General features: G+C 37.1%; 2 protein-coding genes across 2 annotated transcripts in view; one reads left to right on the plus strand and one right to left on the minus strand.

Moving 5' to 3' along the window:
- LOC141531701 (uncharacterized) overlaps positions 1-19,807 on the plus strand; it is a 194,872-nt gene that overhangs the window by 161,755 nt on the left and 13,310 nt on the right. Inside the window, exons 5-7 of the mRNA XM_074249637.1 lie at positions 2,646-2,737; positions 15,323-15,476; positions 15,555-17,262. Coding sequence (XP_074105738.1) covers positions 2,646-2,737; positions 15,323-15,476; positions 15,555-17,262 — 1,954 coding nt within the window. The remainder of the gene's footprint in view (positions 1-2,645; positions 2,738-15,322; positions 15,477-15,554; positions 17,263-19,807) is intronic.
- LOC141531702 (uncharacterized) lies at positions 7,863-9,464 on the minus strand. Its single transcript, XM_074249638.1, has 2 exons — positions 8,452-9,464; positions 7,863-8,101 (listed from the first exon to the last, which is right to left on the minus strand). Exon 1 carries the CDS (start codon positions 9,216-9,218, stop codon positions 8,454-8,456), a length of 765 nt encoding a protein of 254 aa, XP_074105739.1. The 5' UTR covers positions 9,219-9,464; the 3' UTR covers positions 7,863-8,101; positions 8,452-8,453.

Raw genomic sequence — 19,807 nt, forward strand, 5'->3', positions numbered from 1 at the left:
AATTTACTAGATGATTTTTTTTAGGACAGAAAAATAATTTAGCTACCCAACTCGGCTCATTTTGTGGCTGCAATAAAATTATTTTGTTGCTAAAAATAGTTGTAAAATTCTGAAAAGCTTTTCTCCAAAATTTTCATTGAAATTATAATTTACAATTTTTTTTTATTGTTGTAAAAATTTAAAAATCCTGGATATGGTTGTCTCTAAAAGATATCCCTGGAATTTTCTGTTATATTAAAGTTCAAAAAGCTCAAAAATTTTTTTATTGCTAAGCTAATAGCTCCAGAAGCTCAAAATACAACTTCGAGCTCAAAAATCTAGTTATTGTCTTGGAAAAAATTTTTTTTTGGAAATTTATCTGACAAACTAATTATTTATTGGAAATAATTATTTCAATAACATTTGTTATAACAATTGACTGGCTTATGTTGTCCCAAAAAATTTTTTTTCCGTGCGCTTAGAATAGAAATTTTTATCGAACCGCCTATTCAATTCAAATTTGGATAATAATTCAGCGTAACACCCCTCGACGCCAGCACCAATTAAGAAGCCAGCACTCAAAGCCGTACCTCAAGTTCTAGTTAGGTTTCCATTGAAGGAGCGAAATATTTGATGTATGTGCTGGAAAATACAGTAGGTAATCTGTCACGCTATCGACATCCCTTTTTTCAGGGCGCAGAAAGAGGCCTCAGTGGAAAGAGGAAGAGGAAGGGGAAGGAGGAAACCTATTCCAGCGAATTCGGAGCTGCCAAAGAGTAGGAGGTAGTCGCAGAGAAGTCAATCCGCTTACTGCAGAGTCCGAGACTCTTTGGCAAAGGCCTCCCCATGCCGAATTTTCATCCTCAAACACCCTCTCGGTCTAGCATGGCTGATTAAACGCGGAACGACGTAACCTAACGCAAATACACTGGCCAGTCTCAACTTTCACAGATTAAACTTCGTATTTTAATCTGCCCGAAGCTTATATTCGATTTTACCTTTGCGGAGCTGGAATGGGGAAGGGGCCGCTCTTCCTTGCTCTTTGAATCATGAGACCCGGATCGGTCACTTGACGGAAATATTTATCCAAGGTTCTGGATTCCCAGCTTTTAAATCCTAGCTTTTTCCTTGAAAGGATGAGTCCTTTTCCTCACCTCACATCTGATAGCAAGGGTAGCAGGATCCCTTGAATTGGACGACGTCGTCACGTCGCGGGTTAGGTGCCCGTGTTCTTCTTTGATCCCCAATGCTCTCGAGTTTGCCGAGTCGAATTATTTGCCCTCTTAATTACATTTCGATCCTACATCTCGATTTTCTATCTCTATCTCCGATAAATATGATCGGATTTTATTTAACTAGTGAAATGTCGAGGTAAAAAAAACTTTTTTGAGCGTGTTCAATGTTTTTCTTATCCATGGAAAGAAAAAAAATATCAGAACAATTCTCAAAATTTTTTTAAATGAAATTTTTGAATGTAATGATCAATTTTATTAAGAGAGATAAGAAATGACCTCGTATCTCGTGAACTATTGACATTTTTAAAGATGTAAGCTCATCCCTATGTTATACTCATCAAGAGCTTTCATTTGAGTACCCACATCAATTTTTCATATATTTATATATATTGTATATATGTATATATTAAAAATATATCAAAAATACATGTGTGTACTTAAATGAAAGCTCTTCATGAGTGTAACATCAGGATGAGCTTATATCTTTAAAAATATCAATATTTAAGAAAGTACAATGCAATTTAACAAAATTCATTAAAATATTTATTTATAAAAAAAAACTATTGCGGCTTTTATGCAAATAGATTTTAATTATTTACAAAAGAATGTTGTTTTAAATTTTAATTAGCGAAAAATGCATCCTAAAAAATTGTTCTGCCAGGTAAGAGAGCCACTCACCTTTAATCAAGGAAAAATGTAATATAAGCTTTAGAGATTCGGGGTGAGGAGAGGGAGCAACAACAATAATAATAAAAAAATGAGAGTGAGGATGAGGATAAAGAAGTCAGACAGCAGAGGAATGAATTTTGGGGAGAGTGATCGCCTCGGTGGTTGACGAAGCCTGTGGTAGTGAAGAAGTGGGAGGAGAAGATGGAAAAATAGAGAAGGGGTGACTTGAAACCGTGGCCACAGAGGGAAAGGAACAAAGGAAGTTATCGCCCTGGAATTTTTATGCCGACGAGACCCGAGGAATGCAAATCACGCGGGGATTTTTTTTCCCTTTCGAAATATATTTTATCTCTGTTACTCTGCAAAGTGCAGAATTATATTTTTCTATTAAATAGTTATTTGATAAATTTTAGAAGCGAGTTGCAAAGCGGACTCGTCGCGTGCAGGCTCGGATAAATCGAATAGGTTATAAATCGAGGGTGAAATGATAACTCAGGCAGTGATTCGCGTGGAGAGCAAACCCGACTGTGTCTGGTTGCTCTTGTGAGGACAGGTAGGGTTCTACCTGTTGCACACGATTCCACTAAACGCAAGGGGAGTTCCGAAGCGATAAAAATTCCGGGGTGAGTCGAGGGCGAATCAATCGGTTGGATTGAGTGGAGAAAATAACTAAAAAGTACGACCTCCCTAACCTTTTCGGTGAAATATTAAGATTATTTTTGTGACAAAGTGGATTTTTTATCGAGTCGATTTTTTTTTCAGGTGGATGAACGGGGCAGATCGCCTGGCACGTTGATGCGGCCTACCCCTGTGGCAATCACCTCACCGTCCAGTCCAGAAGAACCTGTCACTCTGTAAGTTTATTTTTTTATATCATAAAAAAATTTAAATAGAGTAATCTCTTAAAAAATTTGAAAATTTTTATTTGGAATTAGAATTGCAATTTAATTTCAAGCTACTAGCAATATATTTACCGTAAACAAAACAAATGTTATTCCAACACAGAAAAAAAAAATTTCTTGAACCAAGAAAATTGTAAGGAAGACCGAAATTATTTTGGAGCCAGAAAAAATTTTTTTGGCTTAAAAAAATTTAACTTCATTCAAGAAATTTTCAATCTTCCTTAAACATTTCTTGATTTAAAAATATTTACACTTGACTCAAGACTTTCTTTCTTTCAGTGAAGTATTAATACTATACTTAATATTATTATTAAGACACTATTTACTGTTGATAAAATTTTTTGAACTAAAATGTTGAATTTTAAAAAAATTATTTTTGCTGTTTGCTTAAAAAAAAAAATTTTTTTCAATGGGAAAAATTTTTAAATCATTATTAAAAAAATTGCAGTTCGAATTCAAGCTAAAAAGACTCCCTTACAAGATTGAGAAAGGACAGTAGGGTGTGTTTGGTAAAATGAGAATTAAAATGAGAAAAGTGGTGTGTTTTAAATGTACGGATTGTACGTAGGTATGAACTCTCCTAGAGAGAGAAAAATAGAATGAATAAGGATGAAGAAGGTATAAGGGATGTGTTTTACCGAGGGATACTTACGGCATCCCTATGCGGCACATATTTTCATATAACAAAACCATCTGCGTGCCGGGCATAACAAATTTCCACTGATTTATAGGCGAGCAAGTGAAGCAAAACCTACTGAGAAAATACACCGCGATATTATTGGGCTAAAAATTTTGTTCTCTACTCCACTCTACTCTTTTTTATATCAATAAATATAAATATAAAGAGGAATATTTTACCGGAGAGTAATGGGCTGCTTGGGCTAAAACTAAAAATATTTATGAATTAATAATTTAGATAAGGAATTCGGTGGACAATGGGAATTTATCGCTAAAGGGTCGAAAGGGTTCCAGGGCTCCAAGCTAAAGAGTACGTGCCAGAAATAGAATTTCTAAGGCTCAAAATCTTTTGTCGGGCAATCGATACCCTGTTTTCCTTTATTTATCGGTCTCCACAAAAAAAATTATCTTTCTTTTGTCTATTAATTATGTAATCGTGCTTCTGCGCTATCTGGGACGCTACCGCACGCAGCATCTGCACAAACAAATCTAGCATGATTTAGGAGGGACCCGGCAACCCTACAGCAAAAGAGTAAGATAACTCTGTATATTTGTGTATATGCAAAGGATGTTTTAGTTCTTACTGCGGAGCTGCCGTAACCGTAGGCGTCGGGAAAAAGAGCCGTAAATTTACGAATGGATTTTAAATATACTTTTTTTATTACTGATTCAAGTATTTTATGGACATAAGTTAGTTCAGCCGAGATATTTTTCTAGAATATTTTTTTTTATTAATCAGGACATTCTATAAATTTCTTATTTCCTCGCCGCCAAAATAAGTACCGTAAATAACTTGGATGTAATAATTTTGAAAAATTATTTGTATTAATTTATTTAAAATTGAAATTAATCATTCAGCAATTGGTAAAAATTTTTACAACATTGAAGATGATAATAAAAATCTAAATCTTTGAATTTAATATTTTAGCTAACCGGTTTCTAATAAAAAATTTTTTTTACTACCCAACCGCAATATTTACTCATTTAATTCAATTCAGATTCACTTACTCTGATGATTTATTTCTAGGAGGCGTATACCTGATGATGGGAATTTATTGGTGGGAGTTTGTGTACTCTGCCCAGACTAAAAGCAATGCCCGGGAGATTTAAGAAGCAACTTATGGGTTATATGGGTATATTTGACTATAACAATTTCCTCTATATTCTTTAAATTTATCACCGACTAATAAATAATCATTTAAATTCCCTCAAATATCTTTTTTTAACGCAAAAGTAGATGACCAGTTATTAAACTCACTCATTTTTCCATTGATATCGGAATTTAATTCTGCTAATAAGGTCATTCAGTCTACAAACTTTTTTTAATCTCTAAAAAATTTATTTCCGATAAAATATCTGCTGAAAAATAATATATTGCACAGTAGAATCTAAAAATCAGTGATCTGAACTTATCAAAATTTTTTTAAACCCATCAATTATTATTTTAACATAAAAAATTGGTTTTAATAGCTTGGTGTAGATTTTTAAATTTTTATAGAGGGACAAACACGATAACTTTAAAAAAAAATAATTTTTTTACTAAATTTAATTTTTAATCTCTTCATTAGACTAATGGGAACTTCCGTATTGAAAATTGGAGCTTAATATTGTTTTGTGTAATTAATAATTAATTTTTTTCGGCTGACAGTTGGAGAAATTTTCAAAATTATTTTTTTTTTTTTTTTTTTTTACGTTCAATATAAAATTATTAAAAAGAAATTATTTTTTTTTTTTTGCCCAAAACTGCCCCGGCCGTAATATTTATCGAAACTATATTTTCGGTTGTCACTAAAGTGATTTATCAGGAGCGATAGATCATATAAGAGTTAGAGGACTGCTGGCCTTTCAGTTCTCGATGGTTTATTAGCGTTAGGAGGGTGAAAGAAAAATTGCAAGTGAGATGTAAGTCTTGCTGGGTAACTTAAAACTAACCAGGACTGTTCACCCCCTTCGGACTAGAATTGTTGTAAGATGGTCGGCCGGGATGGATAAATACAAACGCGGTTTCTTCGAGGAAATACTTTTTATTTAAAAAGCCTTGAGTTCTCAGCAGGGGGAAGGACAAACGCCCTCGCGGATCCCCAACATGAATTAAACTTTTAATTTCTCTAAATCACCGCTCGCCCTGGAGGCATTTTCTCGTACTAACAGACGGCGTGTTACTTATAGCCTTTGCCCTTTTTACAGTCCCCTTGATTCAGTGATTGTGCAAAAATACCTAAATCTAAGTTTCCTCGGCGAGAGCTCCAGAACTAGGGTGTAAAATCAATGAAATTTATCCGGCTTTTTTTACATCTGTCTGATAAATTAAACCTGGACTGGGGTCGACTCGCCTTTAAAATCATGATACTTGGTGAGGTAATATACTGTTAATATTACACAAACGGGATACCTACAAGAAACTACCCTCGAACCCTTACACTTGACATATTGTTTCCATTCTTACCCGGTTGTACTGAAAAAATACTGTACACGCATAAATAATGCCGAAGGTTGAGTGGAAGAACAATAATGGAGATTTTGGAACGGGAGGGACCGACTAATTTGTCTGAGTGGCTTTTTCTGCCTAATATATGTGGGATTTGGTGACACCTTAGGTTGGAAAAATTTTTACTGAAAGTAGGCGAAAAAAATTTGGAAAAAATTCGTGAATTTTAATTTTTTAAATTTATCTTTTGATTCAAGTGATTAAAAAAAAATTATTTGACACTTTAATTTAATTAGATACAGAGAAAAATATTTCTACTTACAAATTTTAGATTTTTAATAAAGCATTTTACTATTTTGAAACAAAAAAAGTCGAGATTTTATCCAACAATTTGGAGAAAAATATTCGGAAAAATTTTTAATTCAAAATCTGGCTTAAATACAAGAGATAGAAAACAAAAAGCATTTTTGTAGGGAATTTAATTTTTTACAATAAAAGTTTTTGTCAATTTTAATTAAAATTTTTGAGAATTTTTTAGAATTTAAATTTTGGCTAAAATATGATCAAACTACTTTTTTAAATAATTTTTCACTCCAATAATCATGAATCAAATATATCTAAAGTAATCTATCATAAAAAATATTTTCTGTTCATTTATAAATTGATTATTTTCAAATTCACCATATAAAAAATTTTCTAGCTCATTGATCTTGAAATTCTGAAATTAGGGTCGTTCTAAATTTTGTATTCATAAAATAAAATCTTTCAAAAATTCTGTATTAAATTTTGATAAATGTAACTTATAATTAAAATGATTTAAAAAATAAAGTATTTAATGTGGCATTTAGTAAATTATTCAAAAGATGATAATAAGTTGTAATAAATTGACGAGTGACCTCGTGAATAAAAGGGAAAGAGTTCCATATTAATCACCGATTAATATAATATCGATTATAACATAACTGCAGACAATAAAAAATTTATTCAGCCATAAATTTATAAATTTTCTTGGAGATAAATTTCGGCGGATGTTTCTTTGAATATTTGAGATACTTGGCAGGTTAATTACTTGTCGCTTACATTGTTGCGGCCAGTTACAGTATAGACAGCCCAAAATTCCCGAGTGTCTAGTACCCGGTCGGTAAACCTCTAGCCAGTCGGGAAGTATGTGAAAAAAAAATTTAGAAAGAGGGATGAAAAATAATAAAAATTCAAAAGGTTCACCCCTTTTCGCAAGCTGAGACCGAAAATTCACTGGGGTGGGATAATGCCTAGGAAAGCTCTGGCTGTTGGCTCCTGGCTGCTGCGTTATTACTACTACGTATCGGTATAAAGTATGAGGAACGAAAGCACAAGAAAAATAAGTAAAAAAGGTTAAGGATGAGATGAATATGTGCGAATCGCAAGCTTGTTCGAGTCTCATCCCTCCCGAAATTCGGTTTCGCTCATGTATTTATGCATTTATACATTTTATACTGGGCTCTAAAGCTGGCTTGCCAACCCCCATGCACTGCCGTTCCCTTACTGCGATTACGGTAAATTCATGAAAGGGTCGTGTGACAAAAGATCCTCATTGTGACAAATAAAATATTATTTTTTAGTTCTTTCGAGGAAAAATAAATATTTTTGAGTAAGAATTCAGAGACATCAATCTTGATTTTAATTTCATTTTTTAAATATTTATATCAATATAATTGTTTAACTTTTGTTAAATTGCACTGTATTTCCTTAACGATTGACGTTTTTAAGGATATAAGCTCATCCCGATGTTACACTCATCAAGAGCTTTCATTTGAGTACCCACATCAATTTTTTATATATTTTTCATATATACATATATGTAATATATATAAATATATGAAAAATTCATGTGGGTACTCAAATGAAAGATCTTGACGAGTGTAACATCAGGATAAGCTTATATCTTTAAAAATGTAAATTGTTCTCAAGATACAAGGTCATTGCTTAAGGGGCACACCTAGTGTAACGGCCTAAAAAAAACGTGATTTTTGGGAATTTTTATTAAAAAAAATACTTTATCAATTATTTTAAAATTTTAAGAATATATTTATACATGTTTTAAGAATACATAATGAAATTTTTGTAGAAAAAAATTAAATATTTTTTAAGTTATCGTCGATCTCTAACGGCGCGAAAAAAAAAAGGTCCTTCACTGCTGCAGTGATTCCGGCCTTCTCCGTGGATGAAATCTAAAAAAATATCTCGTTAAACTAGATAATATTGTCTGTACAATGACCTACGATAAAAAAAAAAAAATCAAAAATTGACAATATGGCGGCGTTTTAAAAAAATAGTCGAATTTTACCTAAAATTTTGGTCGTTTGTGGCCAGAAAATTCGATTTTTGATCAGATCAAAAAATCGATAGGTCATTGTACGGAGAACTATATATAGAACATGTAAAAAAATTCGATAGTGATCGGATCATTTGTTTTTGAGTAATCACTGCAGCAAATTCGGAAAATGCTGTTTCGAGAAAAACGCGTTTAAAGATAAAATGATCGTTTCCACTGTTATAAGTGGTTTAAAATCATATTTACAGCTAATCTGCTATTCCAGGGCCATATAATACACCTTTCTCTTCTTCGAAAAGGGCTTGTTCAGCTGAAGAAGCTTTTCTTCGAGATGATCGACCTTCTTTTGAAGAAGCCCTTTGGCGATAATCAGCGATTCGTATTCTCGTGTCGTCCTTAAGAGCCGCAAAATCTCTTGCTGCAGGTCCAACTATCACTCCCATTACATTGAATATCTTCAAAATTGACGAATAACCGTCATTAAATATTGCCGTTGCAAAATTATTTGACAATTCAATAGTTTTGAAGCCATTATGAAGATGCTTGGGTGAAAAGTGCCAAAGTAAACCGTTGTAGCTTTCATTGTTGTTTTGAGTATTGTTACCTTTACATCTATCAAGCAATTCATATCGAGATAAGTCTTCATAAATAGGTTTTATAGCTTCTTGTACTTCTGGATCCAGTGGGAGGTAATCGTGTTTAAATGTACTAGTGATTCCTTCAGCTTCCGCGCGGCGATAAGCGCACCAACTTTCAGCGCCTTCTGGACAATTTTTATGATTTGGGTTTTTGTCAGTTGAACAGAAATGATAAAATGTTGCCCAGATTGCTTTATACATTTCATCTACATTATCTTGATTCCTCATAATTGCTAAACCATAATATTTTTGGAGTTTATTTATAAAATTTACAGTTAACTTTTGTGATGTTTTACTTTTTCCTCCTAATTTCTTATTAATGTTCTTTACACTTCGGCAACGTGTTCCCATTCTTTTTTCACATGTAGATAGCATTCCAATTTAGCAACAGGAATATCATAAGGATTCAAATCTATAAGTCCTTTGTGGGTAGCGCTATCACCATCACCAATATAGCGGGTATATTTTACACCATATTTACTAATGGAACGACCAAACATGTCTTTTACACTATCCACTTCCATTTTTGAGGCAGATCCTTTATGATTGGCATCACATTCTTCATCGTGTAATGATAGCCATTCCTCATAATCTTCAGGTTCGCTATCTTTTTTTTTTCTTCCAAAAACACAACTCTGACAATATGTAGATTTTACGCATGAATCAAGAATTTTCTTGCTGTATTTTCCTGCCAGCGTAACTACTCCAAAACGGGAAGTATGGCCACGTTTTTTCCAGGTACCATCGCCGCTAACAGTCAAATTTGTCTCCGAATTTTCTTTCTTTAATGTAAGCTCTTTTTCTTCATTTATAGCTTGCTGCATACTGAGCTTACAAACAGTTTCGGCTGCAATCTGTAAATTCGTAAAACATCCCGCAAAAGTTTGGTCGTAAAATTTGCATGCTAAATCCATTAATCCACAGAAAAAATTTATCCCATTTATTCCGATGCCCAATAGACGCATCACAGCAACAATACGTTTATTTATTTCAAATGCGTTATTAATCATTGGTCCAGAATTAATATACGAATTGCCACATTCACAAATAATAGCAATTTTGAACCCTAGGCCTCTTGAACTTGCTTGATTGAAAGTAACTTTTTTTTGACAGGTTTTACACACCACTAAATTACTAATTGCACTAAAAACTGATAAAAATTGCAAAATACAATATCCATGAGATGGGTCAATCACAACATTATTGTCATTATTTTGTAATAACTTTTCTGCGGACGTACTGGTATTCGCAGTAGATTGCTCAAATGTAAATCTATTTCCGGTAAACTTGCGTTTTTTCGCAATTGATCGATGCTTAGGAACATTGTGAGTTCCTTTTTTATTTGAATATGAAGATTGATCACTCATTTTCAAGAAAATAGCACGTGTAAAATTATGATGCGCTCGATACAACGATCACAATGAGACTAAATGTGTCTGGCTCCGAAAATAATTTACGTGGCAGTAAACGAAAAATTTCTAGAAATTTGTAGAAATTATTATAATGATATATTTTTGTATACCTGAGAGCCAACAATAGAAACTGGAATCGTGTTATAGGGGCTAGAAGAGACAGTAGACTCTGAACAATACTTCAGGTACGTCTCGCAGCTAATGACACTCTAGCTGCCGAGCGGCTGCTCTTTAAAATGTTATAACTCAAAAACTATTTGATATATCGATTTGAAATTTTAATATGTTATTTTTAAAGGTGTAATCTACCGAAATATGAAAAAAAAAAAAAAAATCGACTTTTTCGAAATTTCACACTAGGTGTGCCCCTTAATAATGTGTCGAGAGATATTTTTTAATGCAGCCTAAATACTTATAATAAATTGACTATTTAATTAAAAAATTAAAAATTTTACTAAAAGGGATTTAAAATTCCCACTCTCGATATCAATCATCCCTTAAAAAAATTAAAAATAAATTACAGTAGGTCGATAAAAATATATCACCGAAAAAAGGCTAGTTTGTTAGGTGAAACAGTTGGGACAGAAGGTCACGTATCGGGTAACATGATTACAAATATATCATAACCTCCTTTTTTTCGTAAGGTTTCATACCTTAGAGTAGTAGCAAAACATTCCCCCTGTTTGCACGGATTTCAGCGGGACTAGAGGCGTAACACGTGCGTAGCCTGTCGATGCCGGATTTTATTGCCGCAAATCACTGAAACAACTTTATAAGACACTGACAAAACTTCATTTATTTATTTTTCCCTAAAATGTACACTAAATTTTATTACACTCTGCAACGAAATTTGAAACGGGAAAAATGTGGAAGGGGCTCGGAATTTGTTCGAGACGCTGACTGCAGATGGAGCCAGACAAGAGTAGGGATTCCCAGTAGACAGGAGCAGCAAGCAAGATATCTCGGAATGTTTTACACCTCATTAGGCAACAATGTGTTGTTGCCAGGGTGAATTATATCGGGCATGAGACGACTTGGCTGTCAAGACAAATGGCCCAAACCGGAGGTAATTGTGGGCTTTTATTAGCTCTGGTTTTCGAAGAGAAGCGGGTAGAGGACTAAGCTTGAGCCAGATCGCGAGACAGAATTTCCTTGTGATGGTAGTAGAACTGTATACAGAACACTTTCTGTGGATGTATAAGAGTAACAAGACAATGCTACAGCCAACCAACCGACTACGCTTTTCACTAGCTTTAAGCTGATGCCGCAGTAATGTTTGTAAACTCTATTCCGGTACTCTCTCTATCTTGTTATTTTGAACAACCTACCGCGTTCTGACTCTATCTAATTATTCATATGACAGTTTCCTATTAGAGAGCTACTTTTTTACAACCAAAAATTAAACGTAGGAACAAAGATGCAACTATTGACCGATTCCATGATTTTTGATCCTCCGACAAAATTTCCCTAAAATAAATATTTTTAATAATTAAATTCAAAACAAAAAATTTGATAAATTATCAATTTAATTTAAATATTTAAATATATAAATATTAATTTTGTTTTAAATTATCCCCACAAAAAAAAATTTATAATGAGAAATATATTTCAAACAAAAGTGACATTTTTTTTTGGGATATTTTATCCGAGGATCAAGACGCCTGATACCCCCTATTGACCACCCTTATAAAAATAATTTTGTAAAAAACTTGATAAAAATAAATTGTTAAATATTTGATGACACTTTCAAACGTAATCATAAACGTTAATACAAAGACAGTGACTTGAGCAAACAATAGTAAGACTATAGTAAGCTCAATATTTAATGGCCTATAAGAGAAAGCGACCGAAATAAAACAAAGATACATTAGAGCCAGAGTTAAAATAAAACTTCTAATAACTTATTTAAGGTATTTACTATCTCAAGTTTGAAACAAATATATCTAAAAAAAAAAAAAAAAAAAAAAAAAAGACGCTCAAACTTTCAATATGCGATTGAGCAAGATGCTCACTTAAAGAAGAAGCACTTGAGGGCAATCCCGGTCAGCGTTAAATATTTTATTGGAATTCGATTGGTTTAGTGCCTCGATCCTTCCCGAAATGGAGGTCGTTAGTTCCGATAAGGTCGGAAAGAGCATTTCGCCAGATGTCCACTCGGCAGATAAAATTATAAGATTTTCCTCTAAAATCTGGGAGATCGCGATATTGTTTAGGTTCAAGGGAGTCGACGTATCACTGGTCCCTTCGAAATAGATAATAAAGCCAATCTGGATGTCGTTAGCCAAGGGTCATGGGTCAAGAGTCAAGAGTCCTCTCGGTATCGAGAGACTCGTTAGCATTTTAGTCCGGTGGAAAAATTTGTCGCAGCACTTAGTCGAATTTATTCAATAATTGACAAGGCGAAGCTCTTGAACCGAGCTTTCATCATATGTCGCATCGACAAGGGGCTGAAAAGCTCCTCTATTCCATGATCTTCTTTTCTGGAGCAAGGCAATAGTGATGTTTTGTTGCTGGAGGCACAACAAGGGTATGTTCTGTTGTGTATTCCGTATCTGGGGTCCCGGGGATATCGTCTCTCCCTTGGAGTGAGAAATGTTCAACTGAGACGCCGGGTTGTAGCAGAAAGAGGGTAGAATCTGAGAACCGGGTGGCAGAGTGTAGAGTCTGGAGGTGGCGATGGGTAAAAGTGCGAAAAGAGAGTCATGGTAGTTCCTTCTTCCGAAAGAAGCAAGAGTACCGAGTCATGTGTATCCAGCAGGACTTGGTGCCAAAAGTAAGGGTGCATTAGCCGGCTCGGCCATTATCCACGCGTGAGAGAGTCTTAAATTATCTGGCTCCCTATTTGCTCCAGCGCGAAAAAGACACATGAGTCTTTCCTTAAATTTCCTTCATAAATTAGTTTCTTGATTCAACTAATCTAATTATCCGACGCTGTAGAAGCTAACAATTTTTGGTTTAGCAGCATTGATGTTTTCACTAGAGGACAAATGAAATTCCGATACACTGATAACTGGTTGAATGCCTGGACGGACATCCGGGGCGAGTCTGACCGCTAAGAGCCGTGATCCGGTGGTTTATCTAATTGGAATTGTCGAAGGCAAGGAGCTGGAGAATGGTGTTCTGGCTGCTAGTCCTGGCTGTTGTAGGGCAGGAACAGGATGCCCAACTTGGATGCTCGGCTATCTCTTGGAGTAGTGCTCTTTAGACTAGTGACGTGACGTCGCTTAATACCCTAATCCTGGGTGGTAGTGTCGGAGATAGAGATAGGGACGTCGGAGACGATGGTTGAAAACTATCTTACATGCTGAAGGCTACCTGAGGTTTGCTAATTAATTGACGAGATTCATTGTATGCATTGGTCTTATTCCTGTCGTACTTTGGAGCCACGAAAGAGATGTTGGTTTATTTTTAGATTGTTGATCCACTTTTTGATGGTAGCCGATGTGTTCATCGTCTTATCACGTAGTCGAGGGGTTACTTTCTAATTATTCCCCATGGGTTTTGCGTGGTGAAGGGCTGCAGAGGATAAAAAGAGATAGATGATTGGGATGGAGCGAGAAAGGGAGCCGAAGGATGAGAAGACTCATCGATCCCTTCTCATCTTTCTCTGTGGCTCCTTCTTGAGCTCCTATGGTTCATCCAACCCGTCCTTGCTTGCCACCCCTTGGAGCTGCTTTTCATCTGCTTACTCAAGTCCTTAGTCCCCGCTTGGTCGAGCGGTCTTGCTGCTCCTTAAATAAAAGTGATAATGTCTTGAGCCAACGGTGCGATTTAACTTACGATTTCTGGTGATCCTCTCATCTGCTATTGGGAGAGTTCACTGTTCACTCCTCTAAACTCGGGTGGTTTTCAAAAGCGGGTGGATGCTGGTTGGTTACCTCGAGGTAGAGATGAGTAAAGCCGGAAAGTTACTGAGAGACAACAGACAAGAAAGGGATGCTGAGGTTTAAGAGAGGCTTCACTCCTTCAATCCTAGAGAGCACAGAAGAGAATCTTCTAAGCGCTGACGCTGATCCGGCTCTTCATTCAAGACTCGCTAAATCTTCGATCGTGGTTTATCTAATTTAACTCATTGTATCCAAGATAATTTTGATAACTATTAATCCGAGGGATAATTACTCTTGGCAAATGCTTTACTGACAAATTTTGTACCAATGGGAGATTGTAATTGCGATTAAAGCATGGTAGATCGTCAATTGACCATTACTTTATCCACCATTACTCGATCGAAATATTTAGTCAGAAAAGTTGTTGACGAGACATAAAAGCATGAAGACTATAAAGCTCTATTAAAGTTCTTTGTTTATAAAGCATAATAAGTACAAAGTATTGGTCTTGATAGCAAGTCGCATCCAAGGTTTAAAGAGACAATCTAGAACCCGAGTTTCTCGGAGCTTTTCATGTCGTTTTTCTTCTCGTTGGTTAAAACTTTTTCCTCGGCTTTCCAGTTGCAAAGAGGCTTGCACCAGCGTAGAATGCACGGGAGAAAAGATCACAACGGGGGTGGATTCACTCCCAGTCTACCTTGGGGGTGGACAGTGCGCAAAACCCGCCCCCCACCTTCGGCGTCGACTTGAGAATGCGCCTGTCGTCCGTCCGCGCACGTGCATCGCTTTTACTCCCACCTCGGAATATCAACCCAACTCAGAATATCAACCCCCGCCAAGCTGCCCCAAGTGGGTTTATTCAACATAGCACACAGTAGCTCGCGAGCACCCCGTCGGCGAGGGCTTATTCAACGCGTTACGCTTACCGAACTTTCATTGCACCCCTGTCGTCAGATTCGCGTCTGAGGTAAGCAATTTCGTCGGGGTTTTTCAGATTGACAGTGCATTAGTTATCAATTTTTTCGATATCTGTGATTTGAGTAGTCAGACTTTGGTTAGCAACGCTGACAGTATAAATTAGAAGTATTTTTTGGGAAAATAGGTAGGAATTAGGATGATTTATTTATTGGGTCGTAGTGATGAGGAACATGTGCTTTGGCATTAGTAATTTGAAAAAAATGATGATGTTAATGATGATTCAGTGAATGACAAGAGTTCACCTGGGATTTTTGTGTTCCAGGGTGGAACTAACCAGCGTGCCAGGTGGACAGAATGCAATGGCACATCTCAAAAAACGGAAGCTGGAAGCTGACTCGGTTGTCCCGAAGCCACTGCAGCCGCAACAATCATCACTGCCGCTGAATGGTAAAAAACCGTTACATCAAGTTTGTAGTGCGGGTGGTAGTAGTTATGGTGGTGTGGGTGTAGGTGTTGTTGGTGTTAATCAACCAAGTGGCCAGATGCAACAACAGCAGGACATGGAAAATTTTGACGTAGCGACTAAGCGGAGGAGAAAAGTTGTGCATGATGATGTAAGAAAGAATATTGACCAAAGTGACAAAACTATGGCGTTACCTCAGAAAAAACGTGTATTTAGTGCTAACAATAACTTAGGCAGCCCGGCTAGAAAATCTAGTAAGAATTCAGATGAACCTGAGGACGATGAAACTTTGATACGTGAAACGGAAGCTGCACTGAAAAGTTTGTCGGGTAGTTGGCCTGGACCTAGTGGCTCGATGTACCAAAGAGGGAATCCTGATGAAGAAAAATACGAGTCCAATTTCGAAAACTTGTTCGAGGAAAAGAAAGACAATCCCAAAATGTCACCCTCTTCTATGTCGACATCTTCGAGTAATAGCGGCGAAACGGGCTGCTCGCTCAAGGACGTGATTACGTATCGCGGACAACAGGATCGACGGTTTCAGCAGAACAAGTTACAAGACCATAAGCAGCAGTCACAGTTAATGAAGAAGAAAGATGAAATCTTGATGAGAATGGACCCTGAGTGTCAACCTATGCAGTGTCAGATGACAGACCCCAACAAAATGCGGTCGTTGTCCAGGTCGACGATGATAAAGGACAGAAATGACAGAATGGCTGATCTAAGACACGGTGACAAGTACTCCCGTTACGACCCACCGGATTTCAACGAACTTGTTGACGATTCATCGAATGAACTGGAGATCGACATGTCAGACCCCTTGGCCGAGAAGGAAGACAACGAGCGGGATCGCCCTGATGACAAGGACAAGGACAGGATCAAAAGCAACGGACCCCATCCAAGACATCATCAGATGTACCCCAACTACCAAAGGTACCCGGATAACAACTTAAAAACCTCAAGCTCATCTTCACTAACTTCCTCATCATCAGCGTTCTCCGGCTCGTCAGCCTTCCGGCCTCCGAATTCTGACCACACGAAGCCTTGCCGTGCCCCAGTACCTGCATCAGCCGTATCCAGCCCGCCAATAGGACCCTATCCCGCATCAGCAACATTCGTGGGCTTTCCTACGCCAATTCCTGGTCCAGTGATGCCAGTCCCACAGCCAGTGATCCCGCCCTCAGTCGACGATAAGCATTCGGTGTCGCTTCTCCAGTTGAAATCACCAAAAGAGGAACACCAGCCTCAGCCGGAAGCAGCCCCGATTGTCGTAAAGCCAACCGGGACGGGATTGCCGCCTGTCACATCACCCGACACCAATTCCTCCAAGCAGTACACCATCCTCCAGCCAGCCGGTCTAGGCTCGCGGGCAGCCACCGCGATCCAAGACATCGCTCGCGAAGGGGTTGTCAGTGTCACCGCTGTCAGCAGTGCTGCTGGCAGCAATACCACCAGCAGTTACACCACCAGGAACCACAAAAACGGCTCTATTAACAATAACAACAACAATACTCTTGCTAACAACAACAACGCCAACAGCAACAGCGTCAATAGTAGTAGCAACAGTAACACCAATAGTTCTAACAACAACACCAACACTGGATCCACGAACATTGGTAATACGAATGCCAGCAGTATCACCACCAACACCACCACCTCTACCACCACTTGTCCATCAGTCGGTGACGTCTCTACCACAACAGGAACCGGTCCATCAGACGTGATGAAGATGTCAGACAGCAACGGATTCGACGCCAGCAGACCCGGGATGTCTATGTCACCGTCCAGCCTTGCTCGAGGTATGGCATCAGCCTCTTTTTTCACATGTTCATATATGATATGTCTGTATACAAATGTGACAAATGTCAGAAATAGGTCTTTCGCGCTAGGGTTGCTTTGGCGCTTTTTGCTCGCGTGGGTAAGCCTAAGGGGAGCAAATATACGGTTTCGAGACATGAAACCCCGACAAAAGACACTTTCCACTGGGTTCCTCATCACTGCACTGCTCACCGCTCCTGGACCTCTCTTCTCTTCTCATTTTCTATAAAGTTAGGGGAGACTTAGTCCGAGCACAGAAAATCAATAATTACCAAAGCGAGGGTGCGATGATTCAAATGTTTAAATCAAGGTCCTATCCCTTATTCTTGTCCTCCGCAGATCTTCCAACCCTTTCAATTCCTTTTTATCCTCTTCTATCATCTCTTCTATTTTCCATTTTACTTTTTTTTTTTGTTTTCATTATTTATCACGCTGGTTGCAATTATTTGGGAAATATTTACGGATAAATGAGAGTAGGATTGACGGGTTGAGTAAAGTGCATTCCTTGGTCTTACGTTCGGTGACACGATGAGGGTTTTAGTTGAGAAAATTTGGGGTTGATACAACGTCATACGTATAAGCCACAGCTGTCAGCGAGTGGAAACGTGACTAGCATCACCCTCCGTTCACATATATACGATGATAATAATAATAATAATAATAATAATAATTTGTAAGCTTGAGCCTTATTACTAAAGCTAGCCCTCATTTTCCGAATCCGCCGGGAAAATTAGCTAATGCCCAATCTCTGAGAAAGGACATCGTTGAAATCTTTGGTTTTAATTCCTTCACCGGTTCCTAAATTATGATTAATCGCCGGAGCATAACGTGCGACCTAATTCGCGTTATTTAACCAAACAATCTTTTCGCACTCACGTTAACCGTGTAAAAAATAGGTATTTATTATAAAAATGCTATAGTATGTTCACACACGTTAAAAACGTAAGCTTTTATTAGATTTTTGAGATATGATTGCGTGCACGATTGGATTTCCGGGCGTCGTTTTCTCCGAGCAAAAGAGAAGCGTGTTGACACGCCATAAAACCACTATTGGGGAAATCCGCCGCCCACAAAAAGCCACCCCGTACAATATACTACTCCCATCCCCCTTTTTCAGTTGTTAGTAGTCGATAAAAATAAAACAAACTAATAAAATAAACTACCGTGTAACTCAATTTTACGGTCACCGGTATTTAACAAACTAAATAATAAATCAAGAGACGTGTGAAGCTAATTTTGACAAGTTAAAGTGATATTTCGACACAAATATCATTTTTGTGATGAATTTGATGCTAAATTATTTTTAATTTTTCCTAAAAAGACTCTAAATTCTCTAAAATATTTTAGATAAGGTCAAAAAATTTTTATCATTGTTTTTTCTTTTTTTTTATTGCAAAAAAATTGAGACAAATCCATTATAAGTCTCATTTGTTTCAAAATATGAATTTTTGGATCACTTTTATTGAACAAAATTTTTTTTGCACATTTTTCAATTTATTTATAAATAAATCGGTTATAATTTCGGTAAAAAATTCCAAAAAATGGCACGCGTCTCTTTCACCCCCTAACACAGAAATGAATAAAACAATCTTGGTGTTTATGTACACCTCTCGCTTAATCCCGCGATGACGGTGACCCTCACATGAAATGGCTACGAAATAACACTATTACACACTTGGCCTCCCCTCACGGTTTCTGCTTTCCGACCTCACCCACGCTCATGCCTGGTTTATCCCTCGACAGCTTCACTCTTTCATGCCTTGAAAAAGCAACCCTCACCGAACCTGAGGCCTCTACTCGCTTGGAAAAAAATAAAACTGAAAAAAATCTTCACCGGTGCTCGTTACAAGTCTATTCAAGCTCCGGAAAAGAAGCGCGTGCCGGTATTCATTTTGTTGACCGGAAGCATTACCATTCGCACCTAATTTATTAACACCGCTTCCTACAAACAAACTAAACTCCTTCCTCCGTTGTTTTCCTGCTAATTCTTCAGAGAATGGACGATGATGCCTCTTACAGCCAAACAGTTAATGACGTCACGCGCTAATCCAATTTGCTTTACTATTTACCGCTCTATCTTCTGAGATAGTTCATATCTGCAAAGCATGATGCGGAGACTACTCATGGAGACTCATGGTATGGACGGAAGGATTAGACGCAAAATGACGTCCTGATGAAGTTTATACACGCCGGTCGAATCGACTGAGGATCATCCAGGGCAAAGCCGAAGAGATTAGTACGACAAAGTTTATAAAAGTGCTAGTCCAATCCTATTGGGAATCCTGCCCCTGTACTCGACATATCCCCTTAGATCCTTACATCCCTTCAATCTCACCCTCTCACCCTCTCCGGCCTCACTTTGCTCGGTTTTTATCTTTCAAGAGTGTATCGTATGTATATCTATGGCAATTTCTGAAGGAAATCATATGATCAAGGTTTAATAAAGTAACTAACAACCTTGCAGTCACTATGTGACTGCTGTGACTAAATAAAATTTTGTTTCATTAAATAATGAATTTTGTTAAA

Source organism: Cotesia typhae, unplaced genomic scaffold, assembly GCF_013202065.1.
Source record: "Cotesia typhae breed Kobodo isofemale line unplaced genomic scaffold, CoteBio_Ctyphae contig_50, whole genome shotgun sequence".
Classification (NCBI taxonomy): Eukaryota; Metazoa; Arthropoda; class Insecta; order Hymenoptera; family Braconidae; genus Cotesia; species Cotesia typhae.